This window comes from Cuculus canorus, chromosome 13 (assembly GCF_017976375.1).
Source record: "Cuculus canorus isolate bCucCan1 chromosome 13, bCucCan1.pri, whole genome shotgun sequence".
Taxonomy (NCBI): Eukaryota; Metazoa; Chordata; class Aves; order Cuculiformes; family Cuculidae; genus Cuculus; species Cuculus canorus.
Genome location: NC_071413.1, coordinates 20,182,100 through 20,200,014, shown reverse-complemented (window position 1 = coordinate 20,200,014; position 17,915 = coordinate 20,182,100). Strand labels below are relative to the sequence as shown.

Genomic DNA, 17,915 nt, shown 5'->3' with positions numbered 1-17,915 from the left:
CTTACCTCTCGTCGCGAGCCCCAAAGGAGGTGTTGGCTGCGAGAGGTGGGAAAGGCCGCGAGCGGTATGGAGCTGCGGGAGCGGGTGCGAGGGCGCACGGGGCAATGGAGGGCTGGAGCATATGCTGGACAAGGACAGGCTGGGAGAATTGGGGTTGTTCAGCTTGGAGAAGAGAAGACTCTGGAGAGACAGCGACCTTACAGTGCCTGAAGGGGATACAGGAAAGCTGGGGAGGGGCTGTGTACAAAGGTTTGTGGGGATAAGATGAGGGGAAATGGGTCTAAACTGGAGAGGGGCAGTTTTAGGCTTGATGTAAGGAAGAATTTCTTCACTATGGGAGTGGTGAGGCCCTGGCCCAGGTTACCCAGAGCAGTGGTGGCTGCCCCATCCCTGGAGGGGTTCCAGGCCAGGTTGGATGGGGCTGGAGCCCCTGATCCAGTGGGAGGTGTTCCTACTCATGGCAGGGCTGAAAACTGGATGGACTTTGAGGTCTCTTCCACTTGCTCTATGATTTCTGTGATCTTGTCTTGTTTTTATTGTATGTTGCCTTGGAAGGTTTGTGTAACAATTGACTCTCGGAATAGCAACACCAAACTCAGAGTTAGGTGCAGGTACGTGTCTGTGCACAGGGTGCAAGGGGGATTTTTCTTCCAAGCTTGCACACCATGTGTCAAAGCCAACACAGAATTTTTGTGCTGTATTATACGTATGCATTGGTTTGACATACATAGTCGTGACTTTTCAGAAGTGGGTAGTGTTAGTAAGATTAGTCACGGGAGCTCATTACCGTAGATTTCCTCCTCTTAACACTTGTGCATTTTCTTGTGGTAGTGGTCAATAGGGTCTTTGGGGATGAAGTCTTTGTTGTGTTGAACTTTTCACCTTTCCTCCTTGCATGTGCTCCAGCTCTCTGGGTCCTCTTCAAGGCCACATCTGGCCCAGCTGGTTCTTCTTTCTCTTACCATTGTACCAGTCCTTGTTATCTGGCTTAACCGGATACAGTCACAGCCCTGTTAAAATTCCTTATATTTAAACTTATAGTAGGTTAGTGACTTAAATGATTTCTTCTTTCACAGTCAGCTGAATGAGACTTGTGTCTTCTGCCGTGGGAGCTGGAAAGAAAGTTTCCTGGGATAAGTTTGAAATGGAACTTGGGTTCAGCAACTGGAGTGCAAACCTGACTCTAGATCCAGGTGATCTTGTTAATCTTAAATTTTGGGAGTCTGAGTGTTAGAGTCGCTTCTCATGGCTGCTACAATGTTGTGCACCTGTGTGTTTTCACAAATAAGTGCTGGCCCTAGTCTACTGTGAATTTTTTTGTTGTAGACCAGCTGGGCTAGTGTTGTCAGCAGTGGCTCCACTGAGAATTTGCTGCAAGTGTGAATTTGACTTGATGGCTTTTTAATGGCTCATCTTACATTGTCTTCATTGCATGATAGATTCAGTTTTAATCACTAGAAATGTGTAGCTTCTCCTGATTAAGGGAAATCTCGGGCCCGCCTGACTGCGGTCTTGTTTCTTTCTTGTGGGAAATGGCTGTGTGGTGCTGCAAACAAACTGGTTTTCTCTCTGACTTTTCAGGCAAGAAGGCTTTCCAGAAACATATGCTTGTGATCACCGTTCCAATTGAAATGTCATTTAGGAAATAGTTTTGTAGAATTGGTGTGTGGATAATTGCTATATAAAAATGGCTGATGTAGCCAAGAGGGAAGGGGGGACAAATCCCCGTTCCCCCACCACATGTTAAAATGAGGCCATCTGGCCATCTACTGTGATATCGGAGTTTCCTCCCCCACCATATGTGTGTGTACACAGACAAGCTTGGCTGTGATCATAGTAGGGTGCCTGCAGGCGGCTCAGCACTCTCCTGGCCATATGCAGGACTTTATTGACCCAGATGAGAGGGCTGGATTTCACCTTTCTGCACACCAGCTCCCATGGCAGGGGAGGGATTGAGTTCTTTAACCTTTGCCATTCTTGTTAATGTATAGAATAGCTGCATTTCATTCTAGCTTGGTGCATTTCTGTAGAATGATGCAGAGAATCTTGCATTGTTGCTTGTTTTTTGGAGTGTTTCACTTTTCAGCAAAGCGTATTTGCATAGAATAGTAAACTCTGAGTTGTCTCATCTGTCACTGTGTTCTTAATCTCAGAATTAGATTCCTAGTACAGCCTCCAAGGATGGGATTTATGTTCTGTGTTTTGACGGTCCTAATACTTTAAAGGCCTGTTTTCTAGAGGCTGAATCGCTTCCCTGGTGTGTGTGTGTGCGCGCCGTACCAATCCCATCGCTGCCAGCAGGGCAGAGTGCTGGCCCATGACCTAGGTGCCAGAAGTGCAATTGCAGTTCCCCGAGTTGTGAGGTCTCCTATCTTGTGCTTCTTTCTTCCATGAGAGTTTGAAATGTTTTGCAAAGAAGCTTTGCTCTTTCCTGGATGTATTATTTTCATTTAATACTGATTTCAGTCTCTTGCAGAAATAGAAAATCCTGCTAGGAGCAAAGCTGCACCAAAATACTAATTTTTACAGGGTTCCTTCACTGCTTCATTGTCACTTGAATTTAAATTAAAAAAATGTCTCCATTGTGAATGTCCTGGGTTCATTTGGTGTATAGGAGGAGATGGAATCGATCAAAAAGATTTTTCAAAAACTATTTTATTTTGAAGACTACAGCAAGGCAAAAGCCTCATCGTTAGCCCTAGGAGGGGAGAGGAATTCAGTAGAAAGGAATGGCCACTTCCAGCTGCACATCCAAACTGTTCCCTTTACACTGGAGTTCAAAAGACGTGATGCCCATCCCTGGTGCATTAGACTGTGTATCGGGCTCTCTTTCTTTACAGTTGGGCTTGTTTAGACAGAGGAGGGCTATTGAAACAATAGTGATAGGAGATGCAGGAGAACAAATAAGAGATTCGAGGCATTGCACACAAAATGTGACTGGATCTTCATGGATACTTCTAGGTTCTTTAATGTTTTAACTTAGCTGAGCAGAAGTTTGAATGCATGAGATGCTGTTGGGGATTCAGAAGAACATGGATTTAGTTTCTCATATATCTGCAGTTTCCACTTCACAAGTAGCACGTCACTTCAGTGGAGAAAAAAAAAAGAGCTGGAGGAGGTAATTGTGGCGTTAGAAATCATATAGTTCTCAGTGGGTCCTAACATGGTCTGGGTTAAGAGAATCCTTTTTTTCAAGAGGGTGTAGGCAGAACACCTAGGGTCTGGGAAGCTGCTAATGTTGAGTGACAAAAGTACAACTGCCAAATCTCAGGCTGTGGAACAATGTCAGACAGTGATAAAGAGAGGATGTGGAAAACTTCACTAAACAGGGGGGACTGAAACTCAGCCTTTCTGTTCCAACCAAGACGTGGAATCTTTCTTTCTCTACAGTTTATAAAATGCTAATTCTGCATTTACTCTCAATTCTAATATCTTATTTCTGTATGGCAGTGGAGAACAGCTTCTCTTCTTTGTCATGCAAAACCAAGAAACCAGGCCTTGTAACTTTCTTCTACCTTTTCTCTGGGTAGTTGGGTTTGTCAGTGCCCTTGGCTTGTAGAGCCTCAGCCTAGACTTGTTTCCTAGCAGCAATAGTGAGTGAAGAGCTATTTTGAATGTTTTAAGAATAATAGTGCTGCTTCTATTTCCAGGCTGTTGTTGGGTTTTCTTTTTTTCCTAGCAGTATGACATTACTAAGTGGTTGTTAGTCCATGTTTGCCTCGGTCTAGTTCCCAGACATTCTTCTGCAGTCCAACAGGTCGCTGTGTTGTGCGTTTGTGAATTTGAGCCTCCCTTTTTCAAGTGCAGGAATTGTAGCTTGTTCTTTTGCTGTCCAGTTCTTTCGCTGTCCTAGTGCTGCTCTCCTACACACTCCTCTTCTCCTACTTCAGTGTAAGTTGATAATTTTAATAGGTCCATTCTTTCTCTCAAAGCTCTGAAATCCAGCAGGACTCGGGATTTTCATTAGGACATAGGTGATCACACTTGACGCATCCCTTCAAACTAACCCATAGCAATTGATAAATACTCTTTTGTATGATGATTATTATTATTTTAATTTACAAAAATCTGTGGTTACAATTTTGCATGTAGACAATAACGACTTTTCAGGCTGTACTGTGAACAGTTAGATCACTTTGCTGCGGGTTCCATTCAGGAAATATGCTGTTACTGATTTTGTTGTGCTAAAAGGTTACCTGTTGGAATATGTCTGGGAAGATTGGCCTGTTATTTCCTGGTGTTTCCTCTCTTTCCTTAGTGGTGTGGTGCCATTTTCCAGTCTCCTGACCTTAGTCATTTTCATGGGTACCTATGAATGTATCTGTGAGGGTTTCTGATGTTTCTTGAAATGTCTGAGATTCTTCCTGTCCTGCTCTTGCTGAGCTGGGTTGATCCTGGCTGGGCACACACGGACTGCTCCAACGGCTACTTATTCCAGATGTAAAATCCAAATATAAGTGGCTGAAGCGAACAGCTGTGTTGCTTAGCGAACAGCTGCATAGTTGCCTGATTAACAGCAGACTAAAGGCTGTGGGTAGTACCATAGTGACAGCAATGAAATAAAAAGCACAGAAGCGACATCGATTACATATATGTTCTTTACTAAAAGTTTTGTGTAAATATTAATTTACTAAAAAATTGAAGGAAAAGAGATGACTACAGAAATACAGTATTGCTATCACATAGCGAGAAACAACATGTCTAAACATTTTTCTTTCTGATATTAATCATATAATATATGACAGGCCTGTGTTAAGCCTGTTTTAGGAGTGGCATTAAAATTATGTGAGAGTTTAGGATAAAATCTGATCATCTTAGGAGGTGCATCAGGAGTCACTGTCAACTTTGCTGAGATTTACATAGGATCTTAAGTGTTCTCCAAGATATTAAAACTTATTCTTATTGCATCATTATAAGAAGTTTCAACACTGTTCCAGTAGCAGTGGAAGCTGTTAGAGCAGCTTTAAGAGCTATAAACTTCTCTTTCTACATATGTAGAGATACATGGGTTTGATTTATAAGCTTTCCCCCCACAATTTTGTTGCATATCCCCTAATTAAAAATATTAACAAGAGTAGAAAATTCTAAACCACTCTTGCAGGTGATCATGGTATCACTGAAGGTAACGTGCTCTACTTTAATTGACGGTTTGGTTTTTGAAGATAATTGTTTGTGATGAATGACATAACCTATGGGTTTAGTGATAGCTTAGAAAAATGCTACAGTACAGAAGTGCATGTTTTGGTTGGCTTCCATATACATGTGAGAATGAAGGTGGGATTATTTTGATGGATGAGTCCATCCTTGTGAACTCCACAGGGTGATAACTAGATGAATTGACTTAATAAAGTGGTATACCACAAGAGGGAGTAGACAGCTGTTCATAAGTAGTGCTGCTACATATAATGCAGATCGCAACGCTAAGAATGCATAACTGTGATCAAAGAAAGACTGATTAGTTTTCTGTAATCTTGTTAATGCATTTCTATCTTGAATTAAACAGAAATATCCCATTTTCATCAGAGATCTAGTTAAAATCAGTTAATTTTGTAAACCACAGATAGAAAGTTAGTGGAAGGTCATGAAATCCCTGTCAGGTTACAAGCCATGCAGACTGAAAAGTTTTTCCACAATGTGCAGAAACTGTAAGCATCTGTAACAGAACAGAGGCTTCCTGCCACATGTGAAAAGCCCTCTGTGCTTGTCTTCAGAAGAACGCTCAGGTTTGCCATGTTACAGGTAAAAGAGAACTCACTTTCAAGAAAAAAAAATAATTGCATTCACCTTTAATATTTGTTTGTTCGATTTCTCCCTCCACTGCCCTCCCAGCAGCCTGAACTGAGCAAGGTCTGGTCCCTGTTCTAGGCAGGTCCCCAAGAGCTGCAGGAAGACACTGCTAAGAAAGCATGTTCTGTTCTGCATAAATCTTTGGGCTTTCCTTCACTTCTTGTTTTTCTGCCAGTAAATCTGACCGGTACATTTCTATGGTGGTTTTCATGGTGAAATACAGCCTACGTTCTGGCAATGTCAGCCAGCAGCTTTGCAATGCAAAACTGTGAATTTTTGTTGTTTTGGGAATAGTATACTGAGAATATTGAAGACCTTACTGAACTATGAAAGGATTTTGTTATTTTAGCAAAACATGTATTTACTTTCATCTGCTTGGCAAAAAATGCATACTTACCTTATCATGTGTATGTGACTCAGTAATGGTATAATTTATACAGCAGTGAGAACGATGTAATTACTTCCCATCTAAGTATTAATTATAATTGTGTCAGTCTTTGGAGTGTTGAATGATAATTCCAGTAGAAAATTATTTAGTATTTAAAGAAAATCTAAGTGCAGTTTTAATAATTTGGATGATGCTTCCCTTTAAACACAATTACGTGCTTACTATACTCTTCCAACATATCCTTCAGTGGGAGTAGTAAACTGAAGCCCGTTTTATCAGTATGTATATATATTTTTTTCTGTGAAAATACCTCTGAATCCCTGATAACTCTGCTAACTAGTACTGGCTGAAGATGTAGCTCAGTCCTTATGAGGCAGTAGAGCACTTGTGTACCATCTAAGCTCAAACTCAATATCTGCAGTTTACCTCTGCTGTTCCTGCCAGGGGGCATCTCCAGCCTGTTTGTCTTAGGGATGTGTGAGAAGTCCAAGCTTATGAATAAAGGATACATTTGTGGGTAGCAACATTTCAGTGGAAAGGATCCTGTCTAATAGAGGTTTCTGCACAAAGTGAGGTTCTTGGTTACAGTGCATGCCAAATCCAGCAGCTATTATTTACATCACACTTATGTAATTACTAGAGGTCAGGGTCCTTCGTAACAAAGAGAGCAGTTAGTGCCTGAAAATGCACTCATGCATGGGCATTGGCATGGAGCATCTTCTGGGATTGCAGACACAGCCCTTCCCTTGTCCAAGTCCGGTCTTGTGAAGGGCAGGCAGCTCCCAGGCCTGTACCCAGCTGTGGTACGGCTTCTGCAGCTAAAGCCAATTGCTGTTTGGGGATCCGTTGCCACCTCTCTATCAGTCACTGCTGGATTCTTTTGAGGAAGACTCACAGCGGTCTTTGCAGTGGTCTGGAAAGCCTGGTACCGGCCAGGTTCTCCAAAGGAAAAATGTGACTATCAAAATAGTGGTTTCCTTTTTTCTTTAGCTTCTGTATGGTACAATAGCCACGCTTTGCAGGCACTGTACTGCCTCCTGAAATACAGATTTAGACAAAGAATTATGTAAAAATGCTTTGTTGCCAAGACACTGAATGAAATGTACTAGTGACACCTACAAAGACAACAAAATGCTGTTCTTTTTCCTTCTGCTCTAAAACATGCATAAAATCAACAAATAGACTCTTCTGGATAACATGTATCTACATTAAGAGTGGCTGACTTCAATGTGTTTTGAAATGCTTCAAAAAGGTCAGGTGCGCTGCTTGTCGCTGTTGCTCTTTTATGCTGTGTGATGGCATGGAACACTTTGAAGCACAAAGTGGGACGTTTAGGTAGGCTTTCAAAATTCACTGTAAAAAATAAAATCCCATTGCATCCCTGTTTAAATATATAAAATAGGTAAAACTTTAAGAGATTTTATTCTTCCATTTGATTGTGTTTATCGGCCTGAGTTCTTCAGAAGAATTGAAGGAAAGAGCAACTTGTATTCACATGATTTGATTTAGAAAGGTCTGATAATCGGTGGAAGAATTTTTCAGTACTTCCATTGGAACACATGGGATAGGGATATTCTGTTCACACACCACTGTCTCGTATAGGGGAGCAGCCTCCAGAGAGACAGATGACAGAGAGATGGATGAAATGGGCTGCTGCAAGTCCTGCAGCCTGACTGCATAATTTGCATCCTGCCCTGTGGTCCCAGATGCCGCTTCCTCTTCCAGGCTAACGTTTGATACTTCATTTCTTTGACAAGGGTCCGTAAGGGAGTATGGGGGGGGATCGTCTGTGGGTATATATATTTGTGTTGCTCCTGGCCCCACACATTCATCGTAGCTGAAAGAAAAAAAGAATTTTTCATTAGATTCCCGTGAAAAATGCCACAGTATGTTATTTTCAGCCTAACAGGGGCAGGTAAAGTGAAAAGAAAAGGGTCCTCTGTTTTTTTGCTCCGCAGCCCACATCTTGCTTACCCTGCTGCTCGAGAGCATAGTACTTAAAAGCACATCTCCAAATACCTAAAGATAATCCCAGAAGTCTTGGTGAAAGTTCAGACCCCATCTTCCCCTGCATGGACTTAACATCTGTGTCAGCACCATTCAGCTGAGGTGCCTGGGATAAGCCCAGCTCCCTAGAACCAGTTGAGCAGGAGGAATAACACTGCTGGCTCACAGGAAGTTGTGCACGCTGCACCAGTTGCTGTGGGTGCAACATAGCGGCTGTTCTTCCCTGCTCTCAACTGCTTTTAAATAGCAAAGTTAGGAAACACTGTGGAAAAAGGAAGTGATGTTGCTATTTTAGTTATGAAGTAAGATATATAGAGAGATGGAGTCTAAAGTAGGGTATCCCATCAAATGCTGACCTCCTGACTCAGGTCTCTGGGCTCAGCCAGCGGTTACATGTGGTGGCTTTTCTGGGGTGCAGATCAGGACTGTGGTTTGCCGAGGGATATGGTTTAGTAGCAGACAGGTATGGTTGGACTTGGTGACCTCAAAGGTCTTTTCCAACCAAGTGATTCCATTGTATTCTATCTGTGCTGGCATGGGCAGCAGAACTTCTCGTTGAGGTGCAGAGCTGCAATGAATAATCTTGACAGACTCATGCTGGTCACTCTGAGATTCAGCAGACTGTCTGTAGTTTTTCTCCCAAAAATGAAGAACACAAGACCGACCAATTTGTGTGATTCCTGTAAGGAGCCAGCTTGGGTCTCTCCAGGCTCTCACAGTTCCATCTGTGACACCAAGCCAGAGCCAGGGGAAACCATTACCGCCTCACTCTACTCCCATGGTTGGTGCTTGCTGTCCCGGTGTAAATGCAGACAGGCTCTTTAGATTGCAGCTTGGACTGCACAGCCTAGGGAGACCCATGAGGGGTAAATAATGAGCCTGGATAGACCTGTGTGCCTTTGTGCTTGTGTTTTTACATGTTCTGTGTTGCAGAAAGGGGATAGGATAGGATATGAATGGACAGATAGGAATGGAATAGGAATGGACAGAGGACATGAGCAGGCTCCATACGTCTGTACCGTGCTGTGTTGACACCAGCCAGCCTTCTGAGCCCAAGATTGCACTGTGGCCCCAAGGAGGGCTGAACTGAAACTGGGCAATCTGGTCTGTTACCTGTGTGGTCTGCTGACTGGCTATCCTAGCATTGCCTCTTTGTCCTCAAACTGAAGCTGACTCCATTTTTTCTGTCAAACCAGCCCAGGCCTAGTGGTTTGAAAGAAGGTCCTGTTTTCCTGGCTCAGTGGCTACACGCAGAAGTGAGGAAGAGTCAGAAAAGCATGATCTGAAATGTTGGGCCTGCTTTGTTTGTGGCTGCCTTGTTTGACTATTTCAGGACCACTTTAAATCCAATTATGAAGGAGGGAAAGTTTCCTGTAAAAACCTGCACCTACTCAGTTAACCTGAAGTGCAGTTCTGTTGAAGTCAGGCAAATTAAGAACCCATTTCCTCAACCACTCTAATGCAGAGCTATTAAGATCCAAGGTATTTCCTGAACCTTAGGATATTTAGCATGTATCTTCCCAGTAGACTGCAGGCAGTCACTCTCCCCTGTGGCTGCCTTACTGCCAGGCTCAACCCAAGCTAATAAACCCTACTTGCAGATTAGAAGTGGCCTGCAGCAGGGCTGCTTGTGTTGGTTACAGTGAGCACAAATCTACTGTAATCAACCGTGGAGGTTGTGTCTTAGAAAAATACTTGTTTCTGCTGCACTCGTTCATACCTTTCCCTCATAGCTGATTTTGATGGCATTGTTCCTAGTCCTGATGATGGAAGTGGTTTTTGGGGAAGAGAAGGGTAAGAAAGTAAAATCTTCTAGTGAATAACTAAAATAAAGGTTACTAAGTAACTCAAATATCCACATGTGATTTTATTTTTCTCTCCTTTATCCTATTTTTATATTCACGAGGACAATGGTTTTGAATTCAGACTAGAAAATTGTGATTTCTGTATCAGGAAGAATGATATTTAAAAACATAACTCTGTTTTGAAAATCACAAGAAGGGCTGCTAAGATACTTCAGAAACAAGCCCCAGCAAGTACGGGGTCTAATTGGTTTTGTATAGTATGTGGAAAAGATTTTGTTCCAGCCCCTACTCTGCCCACTGAAGCTTTCAAGCATACCCGATATTCTTTTAAAATCCCTGACCTCACTCAGAGGTCGAGGACCTGATGTCCTCAGCTCTTGATGAACCCGGCAACAGTAAAGAGCCACTCTCTGTAGGATTACTTACTGTGAGCTGCATCTTTACATTTTGCTGACCCAAAGCTCAGTGAATTTCTTTACAGTCTTTCTGCAGATTTTCACTGAGTTAATCAGGCTGATGAAGAGCACCTACTGGCTCCTGTTACCACAGTAAACCAGTTTCAGTTTTGAAAAGCCTACAGTAATGTGAGTTTCAAGGTGGGAATTTTTGAATCCTTTTGCTGAAACACAAAAGGGGAGAAGCTTCTGTCTCCTGATTCTGAGCCCAGGCCCAGGGCAATGGAAATCTGCCACTGCTGTAAAGGAAAAATGGGCACAGTATGAACCTTCTGTTTACTGTTGTTATTAGATCCTCTGCATTTGTTTCCCTTGGATTTAATTTAATATCTTTCATGGACCATAGCTCAGCTCTGGAGGAGTAAAATGCTCACTGGGATAAACAGTGGAGTGATCTTTTTTGAAGGAGACTTTTAAGCATCAAGATAAATGGCTAGCAACTTACGGTATTCAAAGCTTGGCATTTTAGTGTTTAATTCCAAATACCAATATATTAGAGCACTTTTTTCGTACATATGATGGATAAAAAAAGAATCCTTTCTTTTTCTCCAATCTCCAGTGCAATAATGAAGTAATGTGTGTCCCCCCCCATTTTTGGCAATGAAGTTCAAATTTTAATAATCAAATAGGGCAGTAAGGGACATGTGACAGATTTTCAATTAAGTAACTTTTTAGCACCTTTACAGCTGCACCTACAGATCTTTGTGACCAAGGAGGCAACTGCAAATCATTCAAACAGCTTTTTTAAAAAACCCAAACTTCTTGTATTTAATTAGAAATTTATGATCTTGATACTCAGTTTCCCATATTCTCTTTTAAGTACTGTATCTCTGCTTGTAATGCTGACACTGCACATAGCTATTGCTATGATACTAGTAGTGGAGGCTACAGATAAAGTTCCTGGCATTCTCTGTTGAGGATGGAAAGAAGAACTAAGGCCATACACACAACTTATTTTTTCCTTAGCTTTTGAGTGTTTTGTTGGTTTTTTTTTGTTCCTCCCCTTCTCCCCTCCCCCCCAACAGTCTTCGGAACTTGGTTTTGCTTTCAGACTGCTGTTAGAGAGACATTCCTGTAGTATGACTAATAAATTAACAACAGTAGAAGCATGAATTTTATTTTGCATACAGGAAAGCACTGTCTTTCCTTCAAAGAGACCATAATATGCAAACTTTTGCATTTAGCCTATATCAGAGCTTTTTTTATTACAGGATTCTAAGCAAGTATTTTAAGAAGCAATACACAGTTTGACAGGTGCTGACTCTCCATCTATATTGGTGGTTGGAAAATCATTCCTCAAAAGATTTAAAGGATTACTTATAAAAAATTCTAATAGCAATCATTTTTTGCAGTTGATTACCATGTATTGATTTGGATGATACCGGACTAAACCCTTACCATTCTCCTCAAACATGAAGCTCTCTTTAAAGAGACGAGGTGAATGGACTCTTCAATTTTACCACAGCGAGCTGTGTATCGTGCACTAAGTGGTGCTGTAAGGTTGTTCTGCAGCATGAGGACTGCACCTTTGACATAGCTTTTGGGCTTATCTCTTTTTACTTGCAGGCAGTGCAAACTAGAATAGAATGGAGGAACTGCTTTCTCATCAGCTAGTACGGAGAGACCTGAATACCACAGGGGCAAGACTGCCACTAAAAAGCACCAGTCCATCCGTAATGATTGGTAATGATGATGCCTAATATTAAAATTGTACTTCTACCTGCAGGCTGCCTATGTATGGTAACTAATGCTGTTGATTTCAGCTGAGAAAGTGGCAGCTGGAAGGCTCAGAGATGTGTAAAGCTGTGGTTTTAACATGAGCCAATGTCTATGTTACTGAAAGGAAGTGTTCCTTGCCCTGTTGCATACACTTTTCCTTGCAGTACTTCCTCCCAGCCACAATCCCTGTCTGGAGCTAAACAGGCAAAAACGTTGTGTGCATGGCTTTTTTGTGTGGGTGAATGTGTGGGTTTGGGTGTTTTTGTTGTGTTGTTGCTTTTTTTTTTTCTTAGAGTGAGTTTTTTGTGTGTGTGTGTTGTTTTTTTTTTCCTAGACTGGATTGCTCCTGATTTAGCTACTGGAGTTAGAAGATGGCCATCAGTACAGCACAAGGGAAGTGGACACGCAAGAGATGGGGAAGTGGGGTGGGTCTTAGACCACAGCTCACAGGCAGAAATTCTTAGTCATATCATAGAAGTGCAAATTCAGTAACTACTGAGAGAATGACACCTACCTATGTATACATGTTTTTGTGTATGTATATAATTTGTAGCTTGCATGGCTTGAGTGGAAAACTAATAATACTTGGTAGTCTCTTGCAAAAAATACAATGATAGTTGTGTTTCATCTAAGAGATTCAGTTCTGTGAAGTTACGGTACACGTAAAAAGTAGCTGATGGTTGAAGTTTAGTACAGCAGTCACAGGAAAATCCTTTAGACGAGAAAGCAAATGCTTTTGAAAAGATATTATGTTACCATAACTTAATAATGAACTGCAGAAACTAATTGTATTGCATCTTAGGAATATCATGCATCTCTTTTTCAGCCCTGAAAAAATTCAGTGGTTACATTACTTGTGGTGAATTCACTTGAATCCATTATTTTTTAGAAATTGTCTTAACGTTCAGCATATCTTACAGGGAACCATGGGAAAGAAAGGGTTACTGGCCATGAAATTTGCTCCTGTCTACTCTCTCTTTTTTGGTTTTGCTTCTTGTCAGAATAACTTCATTGTCCTTGTAGACTGTGCTATTGAGTTTTTAAAGGGTAATTATACTTGGAAGGGCAAGGAGGGCTGGTGTCTGTTAACATCCTCTTGCCACATGTAATGTGAGCCATAAGGGGAAGAGTGCTGTTTAAAAAATACAGCAGCTCTTCAAGCTGACCTTGTTGACTCAGAATGTTGTAGGGCAAGAAATAACTTCATGAGTTTGTCAGGTCTCATTGCAATAGGTATTAAGATAGATTTGCTGCTAAGGAAACTCCAAAGAGCTTATTTAACTCACTGTCATTCATAAATTGTGACCTACTCTCTGGGAAAGAAAGAAGGTTTGACTTACAGAATTTTTTAGGATGCAAACAATAGCTAGTGGAAAAAGGCAAGTCTGGAGAATGAGGAATTCTTTGTGAAATAGATGTCTTTTTGTTTACTGCATTCATTTGTTTTATGTTACGACTCTACTAAAATTGCTCCTGCTGCATTGTTTTCATTTTGCTGATGACCTACTGTCTTCTTTTAATAATGGTAAACAGAATCACTAAATCTGGAAAATAATGTGATGATGGGTTTAAGCTATGATGAAAACAAAACAAAGGATGTTTATATGTTGTTACCTAATAAAGAAAAGCTGAAATTAGAACAAATATACCGCAATTCTCTAAAAGATCAAAGACAAAAATGATGTGTTTGACCATGTAGGTAGTTCACCTGATGATGCTATCTCTGATTCTGCAATCTGCTAACAGCTGGGTTTATAGAACAGCAGCTTGGAAATCTGTCAGTGTTTCCTTTGAGGTATTTTTTCTTAGCACACACGTATTCTTTGCTGATGTGTAACTACCATGAGGAAATGTATAATTCTTGACAGAACTGCTCTTACACTGACATATGTCGTGAGATAGGATATTTTTCTAGGTTTTTGACACTGACAGTTTCCATTTGAGATAGTAGGTGCATTCACTATATTTTGACTTTCCTTTTGCGTGCTTTGTCAGCGATTTAATAAGCATTAGTTTAATATTTTCAAACAACAGCAATCCATTCCATGTTACTGATCGTCTCATTCATTCACTTAGTTTAATTCTTTTAACGGTGACTTATAGAATGAAGAGCCAAACCATCTTTCTTTATTAAAAAAGAAACATGCCAATCTGTTGGGGTGTAGTAATTAGGAGAATGATAGTGCAAAAATAATCAGATATAATTAAGTGGTACCTTCTCCTGTGCCACAGAATCTTTTAGGTTCGGAAAGACCTTTAAGGTCATTGAGTCCAACCCTTAACCTAACACTGCTGAGCCCACCACTAAACTTTGTCCCCAAGTGCCTCATCTACATGTCTTTTAAAAGCTTCCAGCTATGATGACTCCACCACTTCCCTGGGCAGCCTGTTCCAGTGCCTGACAACCCTTTTGGTGAAGTAGAATTTCCTAATATCCAATCTAAACGTCCCCTGGTGCAACTTGAGGCCATTTCTTCTCATCCTATCACTTCTTACTTGGGAGAAGAGACCAGCACCTGCCACCTCCTAGTTATTGTGTTTGTATGAAATCAAAATCTCTATGGCTCTGGGCCTGGCAAATACGTGAGAATTTTTTTCTGTGACTGATCCCAAATTACAGTGGGTGAGGGAGTAAGTAACAAACATGTAACGCCCAGAGATAACAGCCTGCAGTGTCAGCCAAGCTGGGGCCCTGAAGGAACCATCCCATGTTCCATAAAAATCACTGCAGTATTTTCCAGGAATGTTTTGCCACATAGGTGTGAAATGCAGCTGTTTAAACAAGGGGAGGACTCCTCTTAAGGTGCTCTGAAGGAACTTCTCTCTCTTTATTAGCTGTAGAGCAACGCTGATCTCCTAACATAATTGACTTGTAAACTCCTAGAGCTGTGGTAAGTGCAGCGCCAGGGTGCCTGCCTGATCTTGGAGTAGGTAACCGGGAACAAATGGCATTGTTATTTTCTATTTTAATGCTTTTAAATAGTAAAAATGTAACCCAGGGTGTTGCTCAAAGTAGCTTCTAAGGCTCAAGTAACTTAACCCTTGAAGAGACGGGAAACTTGGAATTAATTTTTTTCCTGCCTTTTTTTCCTGTTCATAGTTTTTTCTGACACTTCCCATTGCCCATGAGTACAATAGGAATATTGATGCTAATAAGCAATAAAAGTCTGGATCTTTATTCTGCATGATATGTCAAGATGATCTTGAGGAACTTGTGACTGATGAATAAATATTCCAGGTGAAAATTTAAATGAAATGTAAACAATGCTTTCATGAGAACATATACCATTTGAGACAACTAGAGTAAAGCTTCAACATAATTGTGCAGCTTTAAGCAGTTAAAATAAGTGTTTTAAACAAAACAAGTCATTCTGTGATTAAGATTTTATATAATACATTTCAGCCTGGCATTAATTTTATATGTAATAACCACCTGATCATAAGCAGTGTTCACTCTCTGGATTTCTGTAACCATTCTGCAGTAAATGACAGTGAAGCTGTGGGCACTGGTTGAGTAATAATAATCAGTTATGACAAATTTATTTGACAATAAGCTCTTGTAGCCTCCCAAGCCATGGAGTTAATCCAAATGCAGGGTTCTAAACAATACCAATTTTGGCATGTCAGCAGGAATGCTTAGAACCTGTTAATATTTGTGGAAGTTTGCCATGTTTTGGGATTGTATTCCTAGAACAGGCTTTGCTTTAATTATTCTAGGAATGAATTCTGAGCAGGTGAAGGAAATCCTAGCCACAGTATGCAACAGAAAGTGCAACTACTGGGTAATTAGAGAAAAATACTCTTGTTTTTGTTTTGCTTTGCTTTGTTTTGTTTTTCGTTTTTCCTCAATACTGTTACCGGTGACTTGGCAACTTTAAGTTGTGATTGTTCCACATAGCACAATGAATTTCAGTTTAGAAATGCTTGGCGCCTCTCTTTTATCAGGTTGTTCTGCTTGCATTGCAGCCGGATTTGTTTTTAATATGCAGCAATAGTTTGCACTTACACAGTGAAACTGGGACAGGTGTAGCAAAATACTGGGCAGACAATGCAGCCTTCCAACAGACAGTTTTGGTGGCAGAAAGCTAAGAGAACTTTGTGCCTTTGCCTCACAATATGCAGGCTGAGGTACGAGATGTTTTTTGATTACAAATATAAAAGCAAGTAAAGAGAAACGCACGAGTAGTTACAAGGAATGGAAATGCTGCAAAAAGAAACTATCATAAAATGGCTGTAAAGAATCTGAAGCTGGAAATGAGGAGTTTACCATAATAATTAGGTATTAGGTCTGTCCTTGGGTATTTTGGAATGGTATAACGGGGACAGAAGATTCTCACAGACTCTGTAATGGCACAGGTAAATTTCTACTGAAAAAGATTTGTTGCCACAGCAAGGGTAGGACTGGGTAACTGCAGAAGATCCTTTCAAGCCTATGTTCCTCTGACCGGAATGGCTGCTTGATGATCTCTCAGTAGAAAACAGCAAAAGGAAGGTAGCTTGAGGGAAAAGCTGTCATACACCAGAGAGAACTTGACTGGTGTGCTGGTGGTCATGTCAGCTGAGAACCTGACTAGGACAGGGCTTTCTTTAGAGAAACAGCAGAGACATTTGCAGTACTGCTCCATATACACTTGTTGAAAGCCCGTGTGCAGACCCTGACCTCCCAACCTTCATGTTGGGTGCTGAGGCAACCTCCCTGTAATCACTAGATGGGCTGGGAAATGCAGGTGTCATGTAAAAACTGTTTTACAGTGGAGAGCGAATACCTAATAAAAAAGCAATTAATTTGTTTCTGTATCCAATATTAACTAGAAATAGCACTAGGACGTGAAGGGAAGGGCTTTTGAGGGTCTAGCTGCTCAGAATTTGGAGTTGAAAGAGTTGAGTTTTATGTCGTGATTTCCAGTGCATATAAAAGTGTCATATTTCCAATGGTCCTTTTAACTTTACTGATTGAAAATCTCAGTGAGGGTATTGAAGCAAGATCTGAACTTAACCACAAATAACCATCTTATGCTTCGCCAGCTGTCATCCTAATGTGCCAAAAGCTACTTACCTTCCATGTTTGCAGGAAAAGTGGCCTTGGCAAAGGAATACAGCACAACATAGCAAGTTTTTGTTAGCTTCCCGTAAGAATAATTCTGGCTTTCAAGAAAATCCAGGAAGCTGGTTCAGGCCCTCTTTCTTCTGATACTGCTAACTTGCTTCAATAGGAGTGAAAGGTGGAAAAGAATGTCTTGAAAAAGAAAGTAACTTAAGTAGATAGTTTTTTTTATAGTTTTCGTATTTCGAGGGAAACCAGGGCCTATCTTTAAGACGTGAGCATTTCCTTTTACCACTTGAAAGTAACTTTTAAATGGATTTGCCCATTTAAAAAACGTAGACTGAACATGAGTATTAAGAGTACTGGAATTTATCAAGCCTAAACAAGACCGTTTTCTCTGGAATTGATCCTACATAGATTAGGGAAGATGTCCAGATGAAGTAGAGTCAGGACACTTAAAACAAGCAAAAAACTGCCAATGTTTTCTACTGTAAATACTGAGATAGTGAGCGACTTTCCTGCACTTGGGGCACAACAACCCTATGCAGCGCTACAGACTGGGGGAAGAATGGCTGGAGAGCTGCACAGAAGAGAAGGACCTGGGGGTGCTGGTTGACAGCCGACTGAACATGAGCCAGCAGCGTGCCCAGGTGGCCAAGAAGGCCAATGGCATCTTGGCTTGTATCAGAAATGGGGTCACCAGCAGGTCC

The 17,915-nt window shown here is 41.1% G+C and overlaps 1 protein-coding gene across 1 annotated transcript in view; it reads right to left on the bottom strand.

Moving 5' to 3' along the window:
* Positions 1-4,127: 4,127 nt before the first annotated feature.
* The window catches only part of BEAN1 (brain expressed associated with NEDD4 1), a 53,369-nt gene continuing 39,581 nt past the window's right edge, over positions 4,128-17,915 (bottom strand). The window contains exon 6 of the mRNA XM_054078852.1: positions 4,128-8,012. Within this exon, the coding sequence (XP_053934827.1) occupies positions 7,667-8,012 (346 nt within the window). The 3' untranslated portion in view covers positions 4,128-7,666. The remainder of the gene's footprint in view (positions 8,013-17,915) is intronic.